The sequence below is a fragment of the Panicum virgatum genome, chromosome 5K (genome assembly GCF_016808335.1).
Source record: "Panicum virgatum strain AP13 chromosome 5K, P.virgatum_v5, whole genome shotgun sequence".
Taxonomy (NCBI): Eukaryota; Viridiplantae; Streptophyta; class Magnoliopsida; order Poales; family Poaceae; genus Panicum; species Panicum virgatum.
In genome coordinates, this window is record NC_053140.1 from 13,760,938 (window position 1) to 13,778,299 (window position 17,362).

At 45.1% G+C, this 17,362-nt stretch overlaps 1 protein-coding gene across 1 annotated transcript; it reads left to right on the forward strand.

Moving 5' to 3' along the window:
* Positions 1-422: 422 nt before the first annotated feature.
* On the forward strand, positions 423-5,740 carry LOC120706495 (putative disease resistance RPP13-like protein 1). Its single transcript, XM_039991159.1, has 3 exons — positions 423-570; positions 743-5,215; positions 5,312-5,740. Exon 2 carries the CDS (start codon positions 1,303-1,305, stop codon positions 5,176-5,178), a length of 3,876 nt encoding a protein of 1,291 aa, XP_039847093.1. The 5' UTR covers positions 423-570; positions 743-1,302; the 3' UTR covers positions 5,179-5,215; positions 5,312-5,740.
* The last annotated feature ends 11,622 nt before the right edge of the window (positions 5,741-17,362 follow it).

Here is a 17,362-nt window from a genome sequence, read left to right on the forward strand (position 1 = left end):
CTTTAGTTCATATCACATCAAAGAGAATCTTAGTATTTAGAAGTATTAAATAAAAGTTAATTATAAAACTAACTGCAGAACCCCAGAGCTAAACTGCGAGACGAATCTAATAAGGTATATTAATCCATAATTAGCGGATGATTACTGTAGCACAACTATAGTAAATTATGAATTAATTAGGCTTATTAGATTCGTCTCGCGAATTAGCACTTAGCTGTCAAAAAAATTTATAAACATATTTTATTTAATACTACAAAATAATAAGATTTCTTTTAATATGACAGGACTAAAACAAAACAAAGTCCCTGAAAACGGCCTTAGTTTTCCGAGTCCTACGCTTTACTGGTGTAGCGACACCAATGTTTTGGTAAACATATTCAAACGTCTCTTTGTCGGGAGCATACCGCTGGATCAGATCTGTAGTTGACTGGCTGTTCAACGAGTCCTGGGTCTCGTTTCTCTTGCAGCACAGCGCTTGCTCCATAGTCCAGAGGCAAGGCAAGCCCACTGCTCTGGCAATCTCGCATCCCTGTTCGTCTCCGGCTCTGGCAACTTTGTTTCCGCGCCCGTGTAAGCTCTCCCATCTCTTCACTAACTTGTTAGCTATTTCTTCACTCTTCCTTCTGTGCATCCATTGACTCATGGGAAATGAAAGATGACTGCTTGGTAGCTTGTAAGATCTGTTTCTTATCTCGGCTGTAATAATGCAATTCACTAATTTACCTCGTATTTACTCGAGCAGGTTTGTTTCTCCAACCGCATCGCTGTCGTTCGCTCTTCACTCACTTCCCTTCCATTGCTCCTCTGTTCAATCACTGATCCATCCATACTACTACAAAAAAAAATCCAACAAAACACACTAGAAAAGAAAAAAAAACAGTAGTCTTCTCTAGCTTCTTATCGTTTACCTAGTATTCCGTTCCTTGTCTTTACTTTTACATTTTGCCCATTTTTTCTGCCCCCTCCTCGTCTAGAAAACCAAAAAATATCGAGCCTTTGCTTGTTTCCCAATATTTCCACATCTAGATCTCTGTAAACTTCCAAGCATCTCGTGCCAGTACTAATTTATTTCTTCTGACTCTGTTCGCTTCATCTTCGCTGCATCCAGCCAATAGTATTTCTCTCACACACAAAACCAGCACCAGTTATCAGCACCAGCCAGCTAGCATTATTTTTCTCTCACAAAAAATTAGCACCAACCACCAGCACCAGCCAGCTGAACACAGCTTCATCTGCCACACTTTCATCATCCAACATCTCTTCACTTGCATAAGCGCGGGGCAACACAAATACTTCAGATCCATGGCGGATGTGCCACTGGCCGGCTTACGGTGGGTGGCATCGCCGATCGTCAAGAAGCTCCTCGCTGAGGCTTCAACCTACCTGGGCGTGGACATGGCGCGTGAGCTCCAAGAACTGGAAACCACCGTCCTTCCACAGTTCGATCTGGTGATTGAAGCGGCCGAGAAGAGCCACAACAGGGACAAGCTCAAGGCATGGCTCCAGCAGCTCAAAAAAGCCTTCTATGACGCCGAGGACCTGTTGGACGAGCATGAGTACAACCTTCTCAAACGCAAGGCGAAGAGCGGGAAGGATTCCTCACCGGAAGAGGATGCCTCCTCCATTAAATCATCTATTCTGAAGCCTTTTCGTGCTGCAACGAGCAGGGCACGGAACTTGCTCCCTGGAAACAGAAGGCTCATTGATAAGCTCACTGAACTGAAGGCCATCCTGGCGAAAGCCAAAGACTTCCGTGAACTTCTTGGCCTACCTGCTGGTAATACTGCAGGATGCTCCACCATACCAACAACCGTTGTTGCTCCTGCCACAACGACATCACATCGCACTTCAAAGGTGTTCGGTCGTGACGCAGATCGCGATCGAATAGTAGATCTTCTCACCAAGACACCTGCTGCTGCGTCAAGTCAAGCTAGCTACTCGGGCGTGGCCATTATTGGGCTCGGAGGCATGGGGAAGTCCACCTTGGCACAGCATGTCTATCATGACAAGAGGATTGAAGAACATTTTGATGTCAAGATGTGGATCTGCATCTCGCGCAAGCTCGATCTGCATCGTCACACACGGGAGATTTTCGAGTCCCTAACAAAAAACAAGTGCGAACATTTTGATAATCTTGACACTCTTCAAAGCAAATTAAGGGACGAACTGCAAAGTTCACAGAAATTCCTTCTCGTGCTGGATGATGTATGGTTTAAGGAATCTGACAATGAGGCAGAGTGGGAGCAGCTTCTAGCTCCTCTGATTTTTCAGCAGCCAGGGAGCAAAGTCTTGATAACATCTCGAAATGACACATTTCCTTCTGTTCTTTGCTGCAAACAAGTCATTCGTTTGGAAAACATGGAAGATGCTGAGTTCATCGCACTCTTCAAACATCATGCCTTCTCTGGAGCAGAAATCGAAGACCATCTGTTGCGTATGGAGCTAGAACAGACCGCAGAGAAGATTGCTAAGAGGCTTGGGCAATCTCCTCTCGGAGCAAAAGTTCTGGGTTCCCGATTGAGCAGGAAAAAGAATATCACTGAATGGAAAGCTGCTTTTAAGATCGAGAATTTGAGTGACGAGCCCACAAAAGCTCTCATGTGGAGTTTTGAGAAGTTAGATCCACGTGTGCAGAGGTGCTTTCTATATTGCAGCTTATTTCCAAAAGGACACTGGTTTAAAATTGATGAGATGGTTCACCTTTGGATGGCAGAGGGCCTTGTTGATTCGTGCAAGCCGAGGAGAATGGAAGATATGGGGACTGATTACTTCAATGAAATGGTCTCTGTATCATTCTTTCAATTGGTTTCTGAAAGATATTATGGTCCATGGTATATCATGCATGATCTCCTTCATGATTTGGCAGAGTCACTCTCTAGAGAAGATTGCTTTAGATTGGAAGATGATAATGTGACAAAAATACCATGCACTGTTCGGCATCTATCTGTTCGAGTTGAGAGTATGGAAAAGCACAAGCAAAGTATCTGCAAGCTACATCATTTACGCACTGTTATCTGCATCCACCCACTAGTGGATGAAGCACACATTCTTTTTGATCAGATATTGCAAAACTGTGAGAAGTTGCGTGTACTATATTTGTCATTTTACACCAGCAACAAATTGCCTGAATCTGTTGGTAAGCTGAAGCACCTTCGATATTTGAACCTCGTCAGAACTTCAGTTTCAGAATTGCCTAGATCATTATGTACTCTTTACCACTTAGAGTTACTTCAGTTAAATAATGGAGTGAAGAGTTTGCCCGACAAACTCTGCATTTTAAGTAAGTTACGACATCTTGAAGGGTACAATGATGATATAACATATGAAGGACCTCTTCCGCAAATTCCCAACATGGGAAAGCTAACTTCACTCCAACACATACTTGAAGTTTCTGTGCAAAAGAAGAAGGGATATGAGTTGCGACAATTGAGGGACTTGAATGAACTCGGTGGCAGTTTGCATATCAGAAATATTGAGAATGTGACCACAAGGGATGAAGCTTTAGAGTCAAAGCTAGATCAGAAAAGTCGTCTTAAACGTTTGCAGCTTGTATGGAGTTGTAAGAATGACATGGATGCAGAGGATAGTTCACATTTGGAGATATTGGAAGGTCTCAAGCCGCCACCTCAACTGAATGGCCTCGAAATCGAAGGTTACAAGTCTTCGTCGTATCCGAGGTGGTTACAGGATGATTCCTATTTTGAGAATTTGGAATCTTTTAGGCTTACTTGTTGCAGTGTTTTAGAAGGCCTACCATCTGAACTCCTTTGGCATTGCTCTGAGCTGGCCCTTAATGTTCTTCCGAAACTTAAGACATTATCTTGGCTGCCAGCGTGCCTGACAAGCTTATCAATTCTAAGATGCCCACTGCTTATGTTCATCACAAAAAATGAACTGGAACAGTCTGATCTGAGGGAAAACTTAATGACCGAGCACCTGTCATCTAAACTTGCATGGATGCTGGAGGAGTATTCAGGATCAGATCTTAGAAGCATACTATCAGAAGAACATTCATCTCTAAAGCAGTTGGCGACAATGATGGATGATGATATATCAAATCATCTTCAAATTATTGAAAAAACTCGAGAAGAAGAAAGAGATGAAACATTGGTGAAAGAAAACGATGAAACATTGATGAAAGAAAACATCATCAAGGCATGGCTATGTTGCCATGAGCAGAGGATAAGACTCGCCTACAGAAGGAATGTCGAGCTGCCACTGATTCTACCATCAGGACTTTGTAAACTTGAGCTTTCTTCCTGCGTTGTTACAGATGGAGCTTTAGCTATTTGCCTTGGTGGCCTCACTTCACTGAGAGAGTTGTCACTAGATCATATTATGACTTTGACTGCGCTTCCGTCAGAAGAGGTGTTTCAGCATTTGACAAAGCTTGACTCTTTGTTCATCGTAGGCTGCTGGTGTCTCAGATCATTAGGGGGCTTAAGAGTTGCTACATCTCTTTCCTATCTAAGATTACCTTGCTGCCCTTCTTTGGAGCTGGCACGTGGAGCAGAATTTTTACCGTCCACACTTGGGAGAATCTACATATATAAATGTATGCTTGAGGCTGACACATTCATTAATGGCTTGCCACACCTGAAAGATCTTACGATTTATCAGTGCAGAAGCTCCGCATCCTTATTGATTGGGCATCTGACCTCACTCGAATCATTATCACTAGAAAAGGTCCCTGATCTGTGCTTTCTCAAAGGTTCGTCTTCCCTGGAACTTGAGAGAGTAACTTTGACGGATGTCCCAAAACTCTCTGCCGAGTGCATCTCGCAGTTCCGTGTCAAGGTAAAACTCACCATTAGTAGCTCCGTATTGCTCAACCAGATGGTCAAGGTTGAAGGTTTTACACTCCCACCGTTTCTTTCTCTTGACGGTTGCAAGGAGCCATCGGTTTCATTTGAAGAATCTGCAGATTTCTCGTCTGTCAAGATCCTGCACTTATGGCACTGTGAAATGAAGTCCCTGCCTAAAAATATGGAATGCTTCTCCAGTCTGGAGAGGCTCGGTTTCTATTACTGCCCCAACATATCATCTTTACCAGACCTTCCATCCTCCCTCCAGTGCATAACCATATGGTACTGTGAATTTTTGAAAAAGAGCTGTCAAGAACCTGATGGAGAAAGCTGGCCAAAGATTGCCCATATCGGCTCGAAGGAATTCAAATGATTGGCGGCGACTCGCAACTAAATATGGAGGTGGAAAGGTAAAGGGTTAATGCTCCATCAAAGCATCCAATTTTTTTTTGTGACATACATTTCTAATGCTTCAATACGTTGTCTTTTTTTAAAAAAAAAAACAGCAATCCGGAGATATGTCTTTCCAGCACCCTCTTCTGTGCCGTATGTTACCTGTTCAAGCTCATCATCACCCAGTTCAAGTCTGAAGTTCGCCTGTGGCTGGTGCCGTCCTCTCAGTTCCCTGCCTCTCCGATTACAGCTTGCGTTGCCCTGCCACCCTCCTCAGCTCATGAGCAGCTGAGCACCCGGTCCACTGACGGCTCATGAGTCATGAGCGAGGGTCATGTGACTCGTGTTGGTTCTCTTTTGTCTCCTTTCTCTCTCTCTCTCTCTCTCTCTCTCTCTCTCTCTCTCTCTCTCTCTCTTATTCTGTTGCCCCTTGCCTACGAACAATTGTCTCCTGTCTCTTATTCTGGTATTGCTTTTGACTGTTCCTGGGATTGGTATTTGGTGTTGAACAATTCTTGTGCAGGTAGTTAGCTTTCAGGATCTTTACTGTTTTGATTCTGTTAGAGCGCATGGCTGAGTTAATTGGCTGTGCGCATGGGCTCTGACGTGCGCACGGGAGCGCGTCACGATCCTGGAGTTTGGGATGGCAGGCTTCATCGAGGGATGGTGGCGCGTTTGCCGGCCGCGTGGGCCATTGTAAGTTGCTTCATAAATTCAGCAATAGAGTCAACAGAAAAGCAGCAAGTCGGGCTGCACCAAATGAGATCGCGTCTCTGTGTACTCCAGGTGTTCGCGTGAGTTTGCGTGTGTGTGTTCCAGTGAGCTCGCCGGCGGCGCGATCGCAGCGTTGACACTCTGACATTTGGCACTTTCTGCGATCGTTCTGTCTGTGTGCTATTTTTCACCTGGCCTTGAGCTCCACAAAATTTACTTTTCTCCTTTGAAAGTACGCCAAGCGCTTGTAGTCTAGTCTGTAGAAGATGGTGAGCACCGAGTTGAAGCCTGGTGAGCATTTGTTATTGCTGAACTATCAAAATATCTGAATCAAGTGAAATTGGTCAGATCGCACTGGTGGGCTAGTCTGTAGTTGGCTCAACCCAAGTTATTAGGACCGGACTGGTAGTCGAACACGTGGGGGTGTCAGTTCAATGGTTCACAGGTTCAACCGTTACAAACCGGTTGAACTGACGGTTCAAAAGTTTTAGACTGTTGAACTGAACCGGTCATTGATATTTTGAACCGATCATATATATACATATAATAATTAACAGTACAAACTAAATAATGCATAGTTGATCATAAGTAAAATAAACTCATAAATAACACAACTATATAACCAAATTGATTGCATACGAAGTTCAACATGTGAAGCACACATTCAAATAGCATGTTCATAACAGGAGCCTTGCAGAGTTAACTCAATTTGTAACGCACACTATACAAATTGAATCAATAAAGTATTGAATCTGGAACTCTGGATACTAACCGTTGGCCATGTGCTGCTGTCTTGCTTCCTTGCTTGTGGAGCGGCCCTTTGCCGGCCGCCGGCCGCACAGCGTCGCAAGTCGCACGGCACGGACAGGGAGTCAGGGAGGTGGAGCCGTGGCGGGCTGGAACCTGGAGCAAGTGCCGTGCTGCCCCCGGCCGCTGGCCGCAGGATCGCGCAGAGCCGCAGACACGCACCCACCGAGGGGCCAGGGGACAGGGCGACGAACGAGCAGGCAGGGGGTGAGGGGGAGCGCCGCGTCTCGACGGCTGTCGTCGGCCGTCGCCCTTTTCACCACCGGCAAACCAGATGCGCCGCCGGCCGCCGCCCTTTTCTCAGATGCGCCGCCGCTACCAGTACCAGGCGCCAAATGCAAAGGTTCCCTCCCAGGTGTGAGAAAAACACGGCCTTTCCAGTTATACCCTGAGTAGATAAGACTATGCTGAATCAACAGAGGGATAAAATGGGTAAAATTCGAAACCAGTCCGGTTCGCATGGAACCGGCCGGTTCACGGTTCTGTAAAGAAACCAGTCGGTTCGTCTGGTTTTTACCTATTCGATTGCCCAGACGATTTTTAAGTGAACTAGACCGATATAGTCTCTAGTTAGCGGTTTTCTCGGTCCAATAGGCGGTCCGGTCCTAATAACTAATAACTAGAGGCTCAACCGCTATTGTTCCAATTTTAGAACAGTCATTATTTTTAAAGGGGGGAGGGGGGGTTCAATTTTCCGTTGACAATAGAATGAGCCTAGTTAAAAAGTTTGAAAAGGCTGTGTGCACTATATTTTGTCATGTTACAAAAGCAACAAACGTGTATAGAGACATGGCGGTTGTGATGTACTCCATCCATTCACTTATGATAGATATATTATCAAAATTGAAAAATTCATATATGATCGATATATTTAGGCTCCACCTTGAGTTTCCACGACGCCGTCTGTTCCGCTTCGTCTTCGCAATAACTCCGGCACCTCGAATGAAGAGACAACGGTGTCATCCCTCCGCTTTGGCTCCGTGATGTTTAAAATCAGTTGCCCACATCCCTCCAGACCCATTCAGGAGTGCACCGGCGACTCGCGGCCGTCGCTGCCGCTGCCGTCATCCCCGCCACCACTACGTCACTGCCGCTGCCTTCCCGCCACCGCCGTGTCGCTGCCGTCGCCATCGCTGCCGCCGCCGTCCACACCGCCGCTGCCTCGCCCGCACGACACCCATAAGCCATGGAAAAATTGGAGGACAGCTGCGAGCACCATGATGCTGAAGAGGTCATCTACGAGCCCGATGACGTTCATGTCGTGCTCGACTCCTTTGCCGGCGAGACACAGGTTCCTGATTCCCTTGGCGCCGCGGACGTCGAAACGGTTGCCATGGCCGAGAGCGAGGTCGACGTCGCTCATGCCCTGATGCTTCTCTCCAAGACAGAAGTGAACACGTTTCAAGCAGACAAGGAGGCACGGTACGCGGCAGCAGTCCGTTGGTTTTCACGGTGGGCTGCAGAAACGAGGAGTCCTTGGTTTTGAATGTGGGCTGAGATGGCTAATGTGATTAATTAGATTGATAAGCACATTTGGTGTCTTTAGTCATTGTGTAATGTGTAAATATATCTATCATAAGTGAATGGAGAAGTACGAAGAAGCTCTTCTCCTGAAATTTGATACTGCGGAGTGTATCTGGGTCAGCAGTGCTATCGACTGATGGATTCACAACCTCCGCGTTTCTCTGTTTTGAAAAAAATTCAAGGAGGCATCTGTTTCACCCCAAATTAGTACCGCAAGTTTGTGACTTGAAGTCGGCCCGTCGCCAAAGAGGACTAGTAAGCTGCAATTGCAAATGCTACCCGATCCTTCCCCTCCCCTCCCCCTTTTCCCCAAAATCTCACGCGCCATGTAACCCTAGCCGCCGCCAATGAGCCCCGCCGGCGCAGAGCCTGCAGAACGTGAGCAATGACAGTACATTCTTGACCGCGCTGCCCACTGCCGGCCGAGCAATGATCCGCAGTGAATGACGATATATTGTCTGACGGATAAAGTTGCCAATTTTTTGTTAATTGACCTATGGTAAATTCATTATTTTGCTTTAGATATGGGATCTATGTTTCCTCCATGTTACTCATTCGTAGTAGAATCCTTGCATGCGGTCTGTTCATTTTGGGATGTTTCTAATCTGTGAACTATATGCAGGAGTAAGTGGAAAGTAGTCCTTTCCTGGCGGCCGAGCGCCTCCGGATATTGTCATCTCGAAGTATATGTCCAAATCGATCTGCTCGTAAGAATAATTCATCTGAAACTGAAGTAAGGAAGAAAAGAGCATATGCACATATGCTTTTAACGTGGTGTATGTGAAACAATTTTCACTTCACTTCTGTTTTCACGATTTCATGTGGATTGAAGACGAGCAGGTCCAAATTTCCCCCCTCGGCCACCAGTGGCGGGTCCAGGATTTAGAAGTTGGGTATTCAAAATTGTAAGTAGTACTAAATTGTTTTAACAGCTTAAAGCACAAACTAGTAGCATATAATTGAGTACCGATAACACAAATTGTTCATAATTTGAAATGGTTCGGATCTACAAATTACAAGTCACAAGCAATCATTATGAATTTATGATACTGCATAAATAGTTACAAGAAATCAAATTTCCACTCAAGGTCAAAGGCTCCCCTGCGGCCCTACCCCAGGCACTCGCCGCCCGCCCCTGGCAGCCTGTCTGCCACTGCCCTGTGCGCGTGGCGCGCTTGCGCCTGGGCTCCGACCGGGCGACCTCCGAGTCCGAGGCTTCGAGCAGGCTGACCCCGCGCCCAGTCCTGCCGCCTGCGCGCCGTGCTCCTTGCGGCGGCGCGGCCGCGCGCCACCAGCCTTGCGCGCGTGCGGCGCGCCTGCCTTCAGCCGACCTATCGAGCGCCGCCGCTGCCGACTGCCGCTACCGAGCACGAGCCCAAGTGCCACGTCGGGCCGCCGCCACTTGACTCACCTAGGGTTCGGGAATCGGGAGCTCAGCTTGGAAGAATCAGGAAGGGGGCGACTTTTTTTGAAGTTAAAAAAAAATCGCCCCCTTCCTGATTCTTCCAAGCTGAAGGGGGCGACTTTGAGATGGGCCAGGGTGGGGGTCGGGCATAACAGGTAGGGTGGGGGGTGTCGTGGGCGTAGTGGGCCGCGGGCCGGTTGATGGGAGTTGAAGTTAGACTGTTATTCTGTTTCTTTTTTATTTTCTCCTTAATATACATGATAAATACTATATGTATAAATTTTTTTGCCAAAAAGCCCTTCGGGCCTTGCTATGCCTATCTTCTCTTTCTCTTTGTCATCACTTGAACCTAAAAGCCTGAGAATGATCATCTTAACAATCATATTAGTCCAAGTGTTGTGTTGTCATTTGATCACCAAAATCACTTGAAATGGCATAAATGGTGCCATGTTCCTTACAATCTCCCTCTTTTTGGTGATTGATGACAACACAATCAAAACAAGCATAAATTTACAAAAATTGACAAATTTAACCACTTGATACCAATTGAAATCAATTGAAAACCGCTTACGCTTGCTTGGATGTTTACCACCATCCAATGACGACTTGGCCTCCCCCTAAAACCATGATTCCCCCCTTTGAACCTCCTCCTATGTTGCTACTTCTCCCTCATGACTTGATTCACTTAGGTATTTCTTCCCCTTTGGGATATGCTTCTCCTACTTGAGAAAATACCTTACTTTGATCCACATTTCTCCCCCTTTGGAATCAAATCACCTAAAAGGTCTTGCTCCAACAAAGATCTTGCAAAACAATATAGCTTAAGAGAATATTAGTAGCCTAGGGAGTTAGTTTCATGGCTCATGATCCAATTGTATGATATCAATGAAGATACCAATTGAAAAATTACTATGGTGGATCACAAAATCAAGAAACTAGCATGACACGAGCTATGCTTTCCAAGTATGTGCACAAAAAGATAATGTGAAAAACAAGTGCACAATTAAAAGTAATAACTAGAAAGTTTAGATCATGTCATGCACGGAGGTAGCTCTAAAGTAAATAGGATAGGACAAATATACCAATTTAATGAGTTTAGAACCTTGCATACCTCCGGGGGTTTTTGTTTACCTTGCATGTACCAATTGGAACTGACTTGCATATGCTACTTGTAAGTCTTTTTTTTTTTTGAAGAGAAAGCACTTGGTACACCAAGGTTGAGCAAATGTATGAGCACATAGCCTATGAACTTAGATATGAGTATTTAAGTTCAATAGAGCATGGCTCAATATGCATGAAAGCACAAATTATCTAATCACTCTTATAGAGTTGTTTGTTCACATTGATCGTGAGAAACATTCTCTTAGAGTGTTAACTCCACGTGAGACTACAAAAGATAAGCTACAAAACATGTTAGTCTCAAAATCACAAGCTATAAAGTGAACTCCCCCTAAATGTGTGCATTTAGTGTTTGAATCACCAAGCAAATGTATGCACATTAATTTTGACACAATTAGAAAGTTTACCCTATAGCTTGTGTTCATGGTACACACATGAAATACATACCTCATGAAGTCCATGTACCATGAAGGGTAACCTTATGTAGCTTTCTACACACTTATCAAACCATGTAGGTTGCTCATGGGTTAGAGTCATGACACAAGCAACCCACCATATATAACACTAGGTGATGCAATGCAAACAACCTAGCAAGAGTAATGGAGCTATATGATGCTTGAATTGAAATCTAGCTATCATTACCTTATGGGGGACTTGGGCAATAAATGTCCAAGTTGTGAGCTTAGCTTGTTTTGGTTTGAACTTTCACTTTAACTTGTAAGCTAAGCATCCAAATCCCCCGTTGCACTTGTTTGGTGCCTAAGTCTTAGGAACCCAAACCTTTTGAGAGCCATCCATGGTATGAATAATATCCTTGGGCAACCAAATAGGTCGGTTCCATCCATATGTTCTCCACCCCATGACATAAGCCACCACCTTGCCATTCTTCTTCTTTTCAAGTATGTAGTGGTTGCTCTTTTGCTTGTTCTTGTGGGTGGGCTTGGTGTATATGTAAGACGCCTTTAAGTATGGAGATGTGTTTTTCTTGATCTCCTTAGCCTTCTTGTGGCCCTTCTTGCTCTTGCTCAAGTTCTTGGGCTTGCCGTTTTCTTTGCCCTTTGCTTGGCCCTCTTTTTCCTTGCATTGGTAGGACTTGTGGCCTTCTTTGTGACATTTGAAGCAAGTCACGGTTTCTCCCTTCTCAAGCTTCTTCACGCCTGCGGAGGTGTTATCTTGAGAAGGTTGGACTTGCTCTTGAGTGTACTTTCCATTGAGCCGCCTCAAGTCCGCCATTAGCCTTTCTATCTCTTGTTTAAGCTTATCATTTCCCTTAGCAATGAGATCATCACATGTTTCTACAATCACATTCTCATTGCAAGGGGTTAGATCACAAGAGGTAGACGCATCTACCTTGTCAATAGAGATAGCACAAGGAATATTGCAAGGAAATGATTTATTCGATGATGATTCATTTTTAGATTCAAGACTCTCATATTTCATTTTAAGTTCTTTATGCTCATTGTCTAACAAATTGAATTTGTTTAGCAAGTTCTCATATCTTGAGACAAATGAAGCATGAAGTTTTTCTTTAGCCTTGAGAGTTTTGATTTCTTCATTTTATTTAGTGAGATATTCTTGTTGATTATGGAGAAGTGTCATCATCTCACAAATTTCATTGGTTTCAACATCGGATTCATCATTGGAGGAGGAGTCATCACTTACATCGTTATTACCTAGTGCCATAAGACACATGGGTGGTGGTGATAATCTCCGAGGGCGATGGGTGGTAGAGCTCTTGGATTTTTTCTTGTGACTTGAGTTTTCACCACTTTTCTTGGGCTTGTGGATGGCGGAGAGAGCTTGGGCTCTTGACTTGTTCTTTTTCTTCGCCATCTTCTCCATCACAACCGCACTCCCTTTAATGAGTGTTTTGTACCCAAGCTCATAGAGCTTATGTACATGCTCGGCAATCTTGCGGTGATGGTATAGCACGGCCCTTGGATATTCTTCATCACTTGAGCTTGATTCATCATCACTTTCTTCCTCATCCTCTTCTTCTTCTTCACTTGAGCTTGATGAGTCTTGTCGCCTTGGTTGATGCTTGCATGAGTGCATGGCGGCGAGACTCTTTTTGCTTGAAGAAGAGGTAGACTCTTGCTCTTTCTTCTTTGTCATCCCCATACTATATTCATGGGCAATGATTTGATTGATGACTTGGTTGGGTGTAAGCTTGACCAAGTCTTTCTTTTGCAAGAGTGTGTTGATGATATCATATTCTCGGCGAGGAGCTTAGTAGCTTTAACTCCGTAGTGGATTTCGGCCGGGTGACCGAGAGAGACGGTGGCGGTGCACGAGACTCGGTGTCTTGTGGGCACTTGCCTTTGCTTGCCGGCATCGCCATTGGTGGCGTAGTGCAAGACGGTGATCGGAAGAGCCTCGGTGTCCCGTGGACGTAGGCGTTTATGCCGAACCACGTTACATGACCGTGTCTACTCGGGAGTTTGCATCCCTCTTGCACTTACCTCTTTACTTACCATATTACGTTTCCGCACTTACTCTTTGTTGTGTGCCTTTAGTTTCCTAGTTAGTTTGATTAGGATTGGTTATAGATTGCAAGTTTTTAGGGGTAAGTAGAGAGTTGCATAGATAAACCTTAGTTATAACTAGCATGTATAGGACGTGTTAGGTTTATCTTATGCAAGTAGTTTGAGCCCTAGGTTAAAAAGCGTTTAGCGACCCTATTCACCCCCTCCCCCTCTAGGGTCGGACACCCCGGTGATCCTTACAGATATTCTTGATACATGGTGGGCCCGCCCCTGTCGGCCATAGCATTCAGATATGAAAGGATAGCGTCCTGGGAGTCTGGGACAACATGAAGCAGTAACCAAACATAACATTGCATTGATACTTTGGCTGTGTTTAGATGCGTAAAATGGTGGTAAAAAAATCACATCGGATATTGTAGAACACTGTAGCACTTTTCATTTATTTGTGGTAATTGTTGTCCTACCATGATCTAACTAGGCTCAAAAGATTCGTCTCGTCGTGTAAATCAAAATTATGCCATTAGTTTTTTTATTTACCTACATTTAATGCTTTATACATGAGGCAAAAGATTTGATGTGATAGGTGAATAGTGAAGTTTGGAGAGAGAAATTTTGAAACTAAACACAGCCTTTACATGCTACAGAAAATATATTATAGTATTAACTGATGAATCTTCAGCTATTATTACAAATCGAACAGGTCTCATCTATGTATAGTTCAGTATTGCTCACTGAGCAGTTGGCAACTGCATCAGAGCATCTCCAAGATACTTTCTAAATCAGGCCGTGTTTGGTTGGACGTTGTAAATTTTTTGAAAAGATATTTTTTTACATTTGAAGTACTAAACATAGACTAATCACAAAAATAATTACAGAAATCGTTTGTAAATCGCGAGACGAATCTAATGAGCCTAATTAATCCGTCATTAGAGGTTATTTACTGTAGCATTACTGTAGCAATTTAGCATCTAATTACAGCCTAATTAGGTTCATTAGATTCGTCTCGCGATTTACAGGCAGCAGTCGCAATGTATTTTTTATTTCGTCTAGATTTAAGTCTGCATGCAGGTGCCGGAAATTTTTTTTGGAATTTTGATTTTTGCATCTAAACACGGGCTCATACTAGCCAAATTCTCATTTAGCTGCTGTAATCATTTAGCTAGAATTCCATCTCTATCTCAATTCTTGCTCCAACAGACTAGCTATATCTCACTCTTTATACCCAACTCCCCTCTTTCCAACTCACTGACGCGTGGACCCCTGGTCTTTTGTGGAATAGGCCCTAGATCTAAAAACTAGATTACAATGTGGCCCCTGGCCAGACCAAGACGGTGGCCGACCAGTCTGACCACGCGTTATCGCCGCCGGCGAGGTCTCCGGCGAGGGCCAGCGGGTCCTACACGCTCTACAAGACAAGGCGCACACACTGGTGGGTGATCCCCTCAAAGTTAACCCTCGGTGTTGGTCGGCGACGTGTGGGTGGTGGCGGCCATGCCTGCTGCGGCGGCATCCGCGTTCCCGGCGACGTACGGACGAAAGCAGCGATTCAGTGCGAGCACGAGCTTCCTAGGATCACCTGGATTCAGTTTCGGGCGCTGATTGGAGGAGAGCATGGCCGGAGGGGGTTGTCGGCGTTGAGGTGGATCTCGGGGCATCAAGGGGACCGGCGGCGGGGATTCCGGCGATCAATGGCCGAGGGGAGGGGGAGGCTTGGTGAGGGTGCGTCGAGGAGCGAGCTGGGGTGGTGAGGGAGGCTTGGGGTGCAGGGATTTGGGAGGAGCGGAGCGGATGGCGAGGATTTCGCAGGCGGTGTTGGCTCGGCAGGGGCTCTGTTTTCAGCCGCGGCGTGGCGTCCCTGGCTCCCTGCTCTTCTTTCTTGCCGAGCACCACCCAGCGGCAAGGCGCGGCAGGCGGGAGCCTCGGCCTGGCGGCTCACGGCGAGCGCGGCCACAAGGCCGGCCGACAGGCATCACCACGAGGTCGAGCGAGCGAGGCGGCGGGAACGGCGCGACTGCGCGAGAGGGCGACGAGCGCGCAGAAATGGGAGGAGCGCGCGCGGGAGGGCGACGGGCGCGTGGGAACGGGAGGATGGCAAGCGGCGGGGCATCGGCAAAGATGGCTACCGTTTTTTCCGGGACGGCGAAGGAGGAAGCGAGCCGACGAGTTTAGCGGTTCTGTTGGAACCGAGTTTCAGCGCCTCTTTTTTTTTTAACGATGCACAGTGATTTACATAGTTTGTTGGAGATGCTCTTGCAGCCAACCTTCAGGTTATCACTATACTGACTGCTGGGTGAAAGGCATCCTTTCCATGTTGAAGCTTTTATTACACTAGGTGAATGCCCGTGTATTGGTACAGGCGATAAAAACTTATCATAAAAATTATTTGTTATAGTTGATTGCCCATGCGGTGCGGCAGGACAAATTGGAAGTTCAAAACGCAGATCTATTTTATAGAGGCTACACATGACGAGCAGTCTTCATTGTTCCAAAGTTGACTGGCTAGCTCATACATGCAAACCATAAAAACATATCTAATAGTTGAGTGCGACCATCTACAATAGTTGGCAATTTTTTTTAAAAAAATTGTAGAGATGTTGGAAATAATGCACTAAGATGGATCACCATCTGTGTCACAATTAGAAAGCTACATCATTTTTGCTTTTATATGATATTTGCTTCTCTCAGAAGTATTTGTTGGACGAGATGGCACAGTGAGATACAAGGACACAGTCTAAATTTTTTGGCCAGAGCTTCACATATAATAATCCAGTCCATTATTGGATCCAACATTTTTACTGGTGACTACCATCGAAATGGCACAAATCTGGCATTAATCATAAATGAATTAGATACAAATGTACATGTAAAATGGATGCAGAAGAGCTTACTTTTACAGCAGAACATTAAAATCGGTAGAAACAATGATTTATGATGGTGCAACTCAATTGAAATGCCAATATGCGCGAATTGGCTTGTAGTCCAATGGTAGGACGGTCCAGTGGGATGCTACCCACCAGGGTTCAAATCCTGGTGCTCGCATCTTTTCCTGGGATTTTCCTAGGATTTACCAGTGTTACACGTTAAGTGGTAAGCGACGTTCCCGTCGACGACGAGGCGCCAGTGGTGACTTCGAGAATCTTCAGATCTGCCGGTGCTCAGTCCTTCGGAGGTGATTATAGGGGTAGTGTTTGCGTACGTGTATTCATAGGGTATGAGTGTGCGTGCGTGTTGTGGGCGTCTTCGTTGTACTGTGTGATTCTAAAAAAAAAAGAAATGCCAATATGCCATATGCCTTCCCCATGGCCTTTTGGCAAAATTCAGTATGGCATTTGGTGCAATGTGCTTTAAATTTCAGCAGCATTCAGTCTCCATATTTAGAAATAGAATTAACAGAATTTAAAAAGTACACAATCTACCATTGTAGCTATCAGTATCCCTCATTGCGTGATGATTTGAATTATTCAAGAAAGAGAACAAAAAAAAAAGTTGTCCACATTGCTATGAATCGGAATGTTTCTTTCGTCCACAACACTAAAAAAAAGTGCTTCAAGCACAGGAATTACTGTTAGAACTACATCAAATTTTCAGCAGATGCACCTGTGAGTACAACAATAACTGGAAGGATAACAGCAGAATTGATTTCAGCAGATGCACCTGTGAGAGCCAAGCTCATTATATTCTGTATGCCCATTCTTTTTAGAAATACATAATTCGGAATATGCTTTTTTATGACGATCCTAAGAATCAATCGTGCATTATCTGTCTACATAATTCTCGTGTATTTTTCTCAAGCATAACAACCGGGTAACAAACAGAAAACTGATCCACAAAATCCTCATCACAACTAACATTTCAAGGCTAGTTCGAGAAGCATAATAGAGGATTACCTCGCGCTTGAGGGTGCGGATTTAGAACCATTGAAGCATGGCATTGTGGGCAGATGTATTGTTTTGTGGTCGTAGACATTCACATGTGAATATTCAAGACCGGATTCTCTCCTAATTTAAAAAAAAATTTGAAGCGTGGCGTCAGGCACAACCCCTCTGCTGCCGTGACGGGTGGCCACAGCGCCACCGAAACCCATAACCGGCACCTCCAGCCCACTGCGA

Bases quoted from the DNA above. Each gene is read 5' to 3' on its own strand.
- LOC120706495 (XM_039991159.1), top strand. From the start codon at position 1,303: ATGGCGGATGTGCCACTGGCCGGCTTACGGTGGGTGGCATCGCCGATC.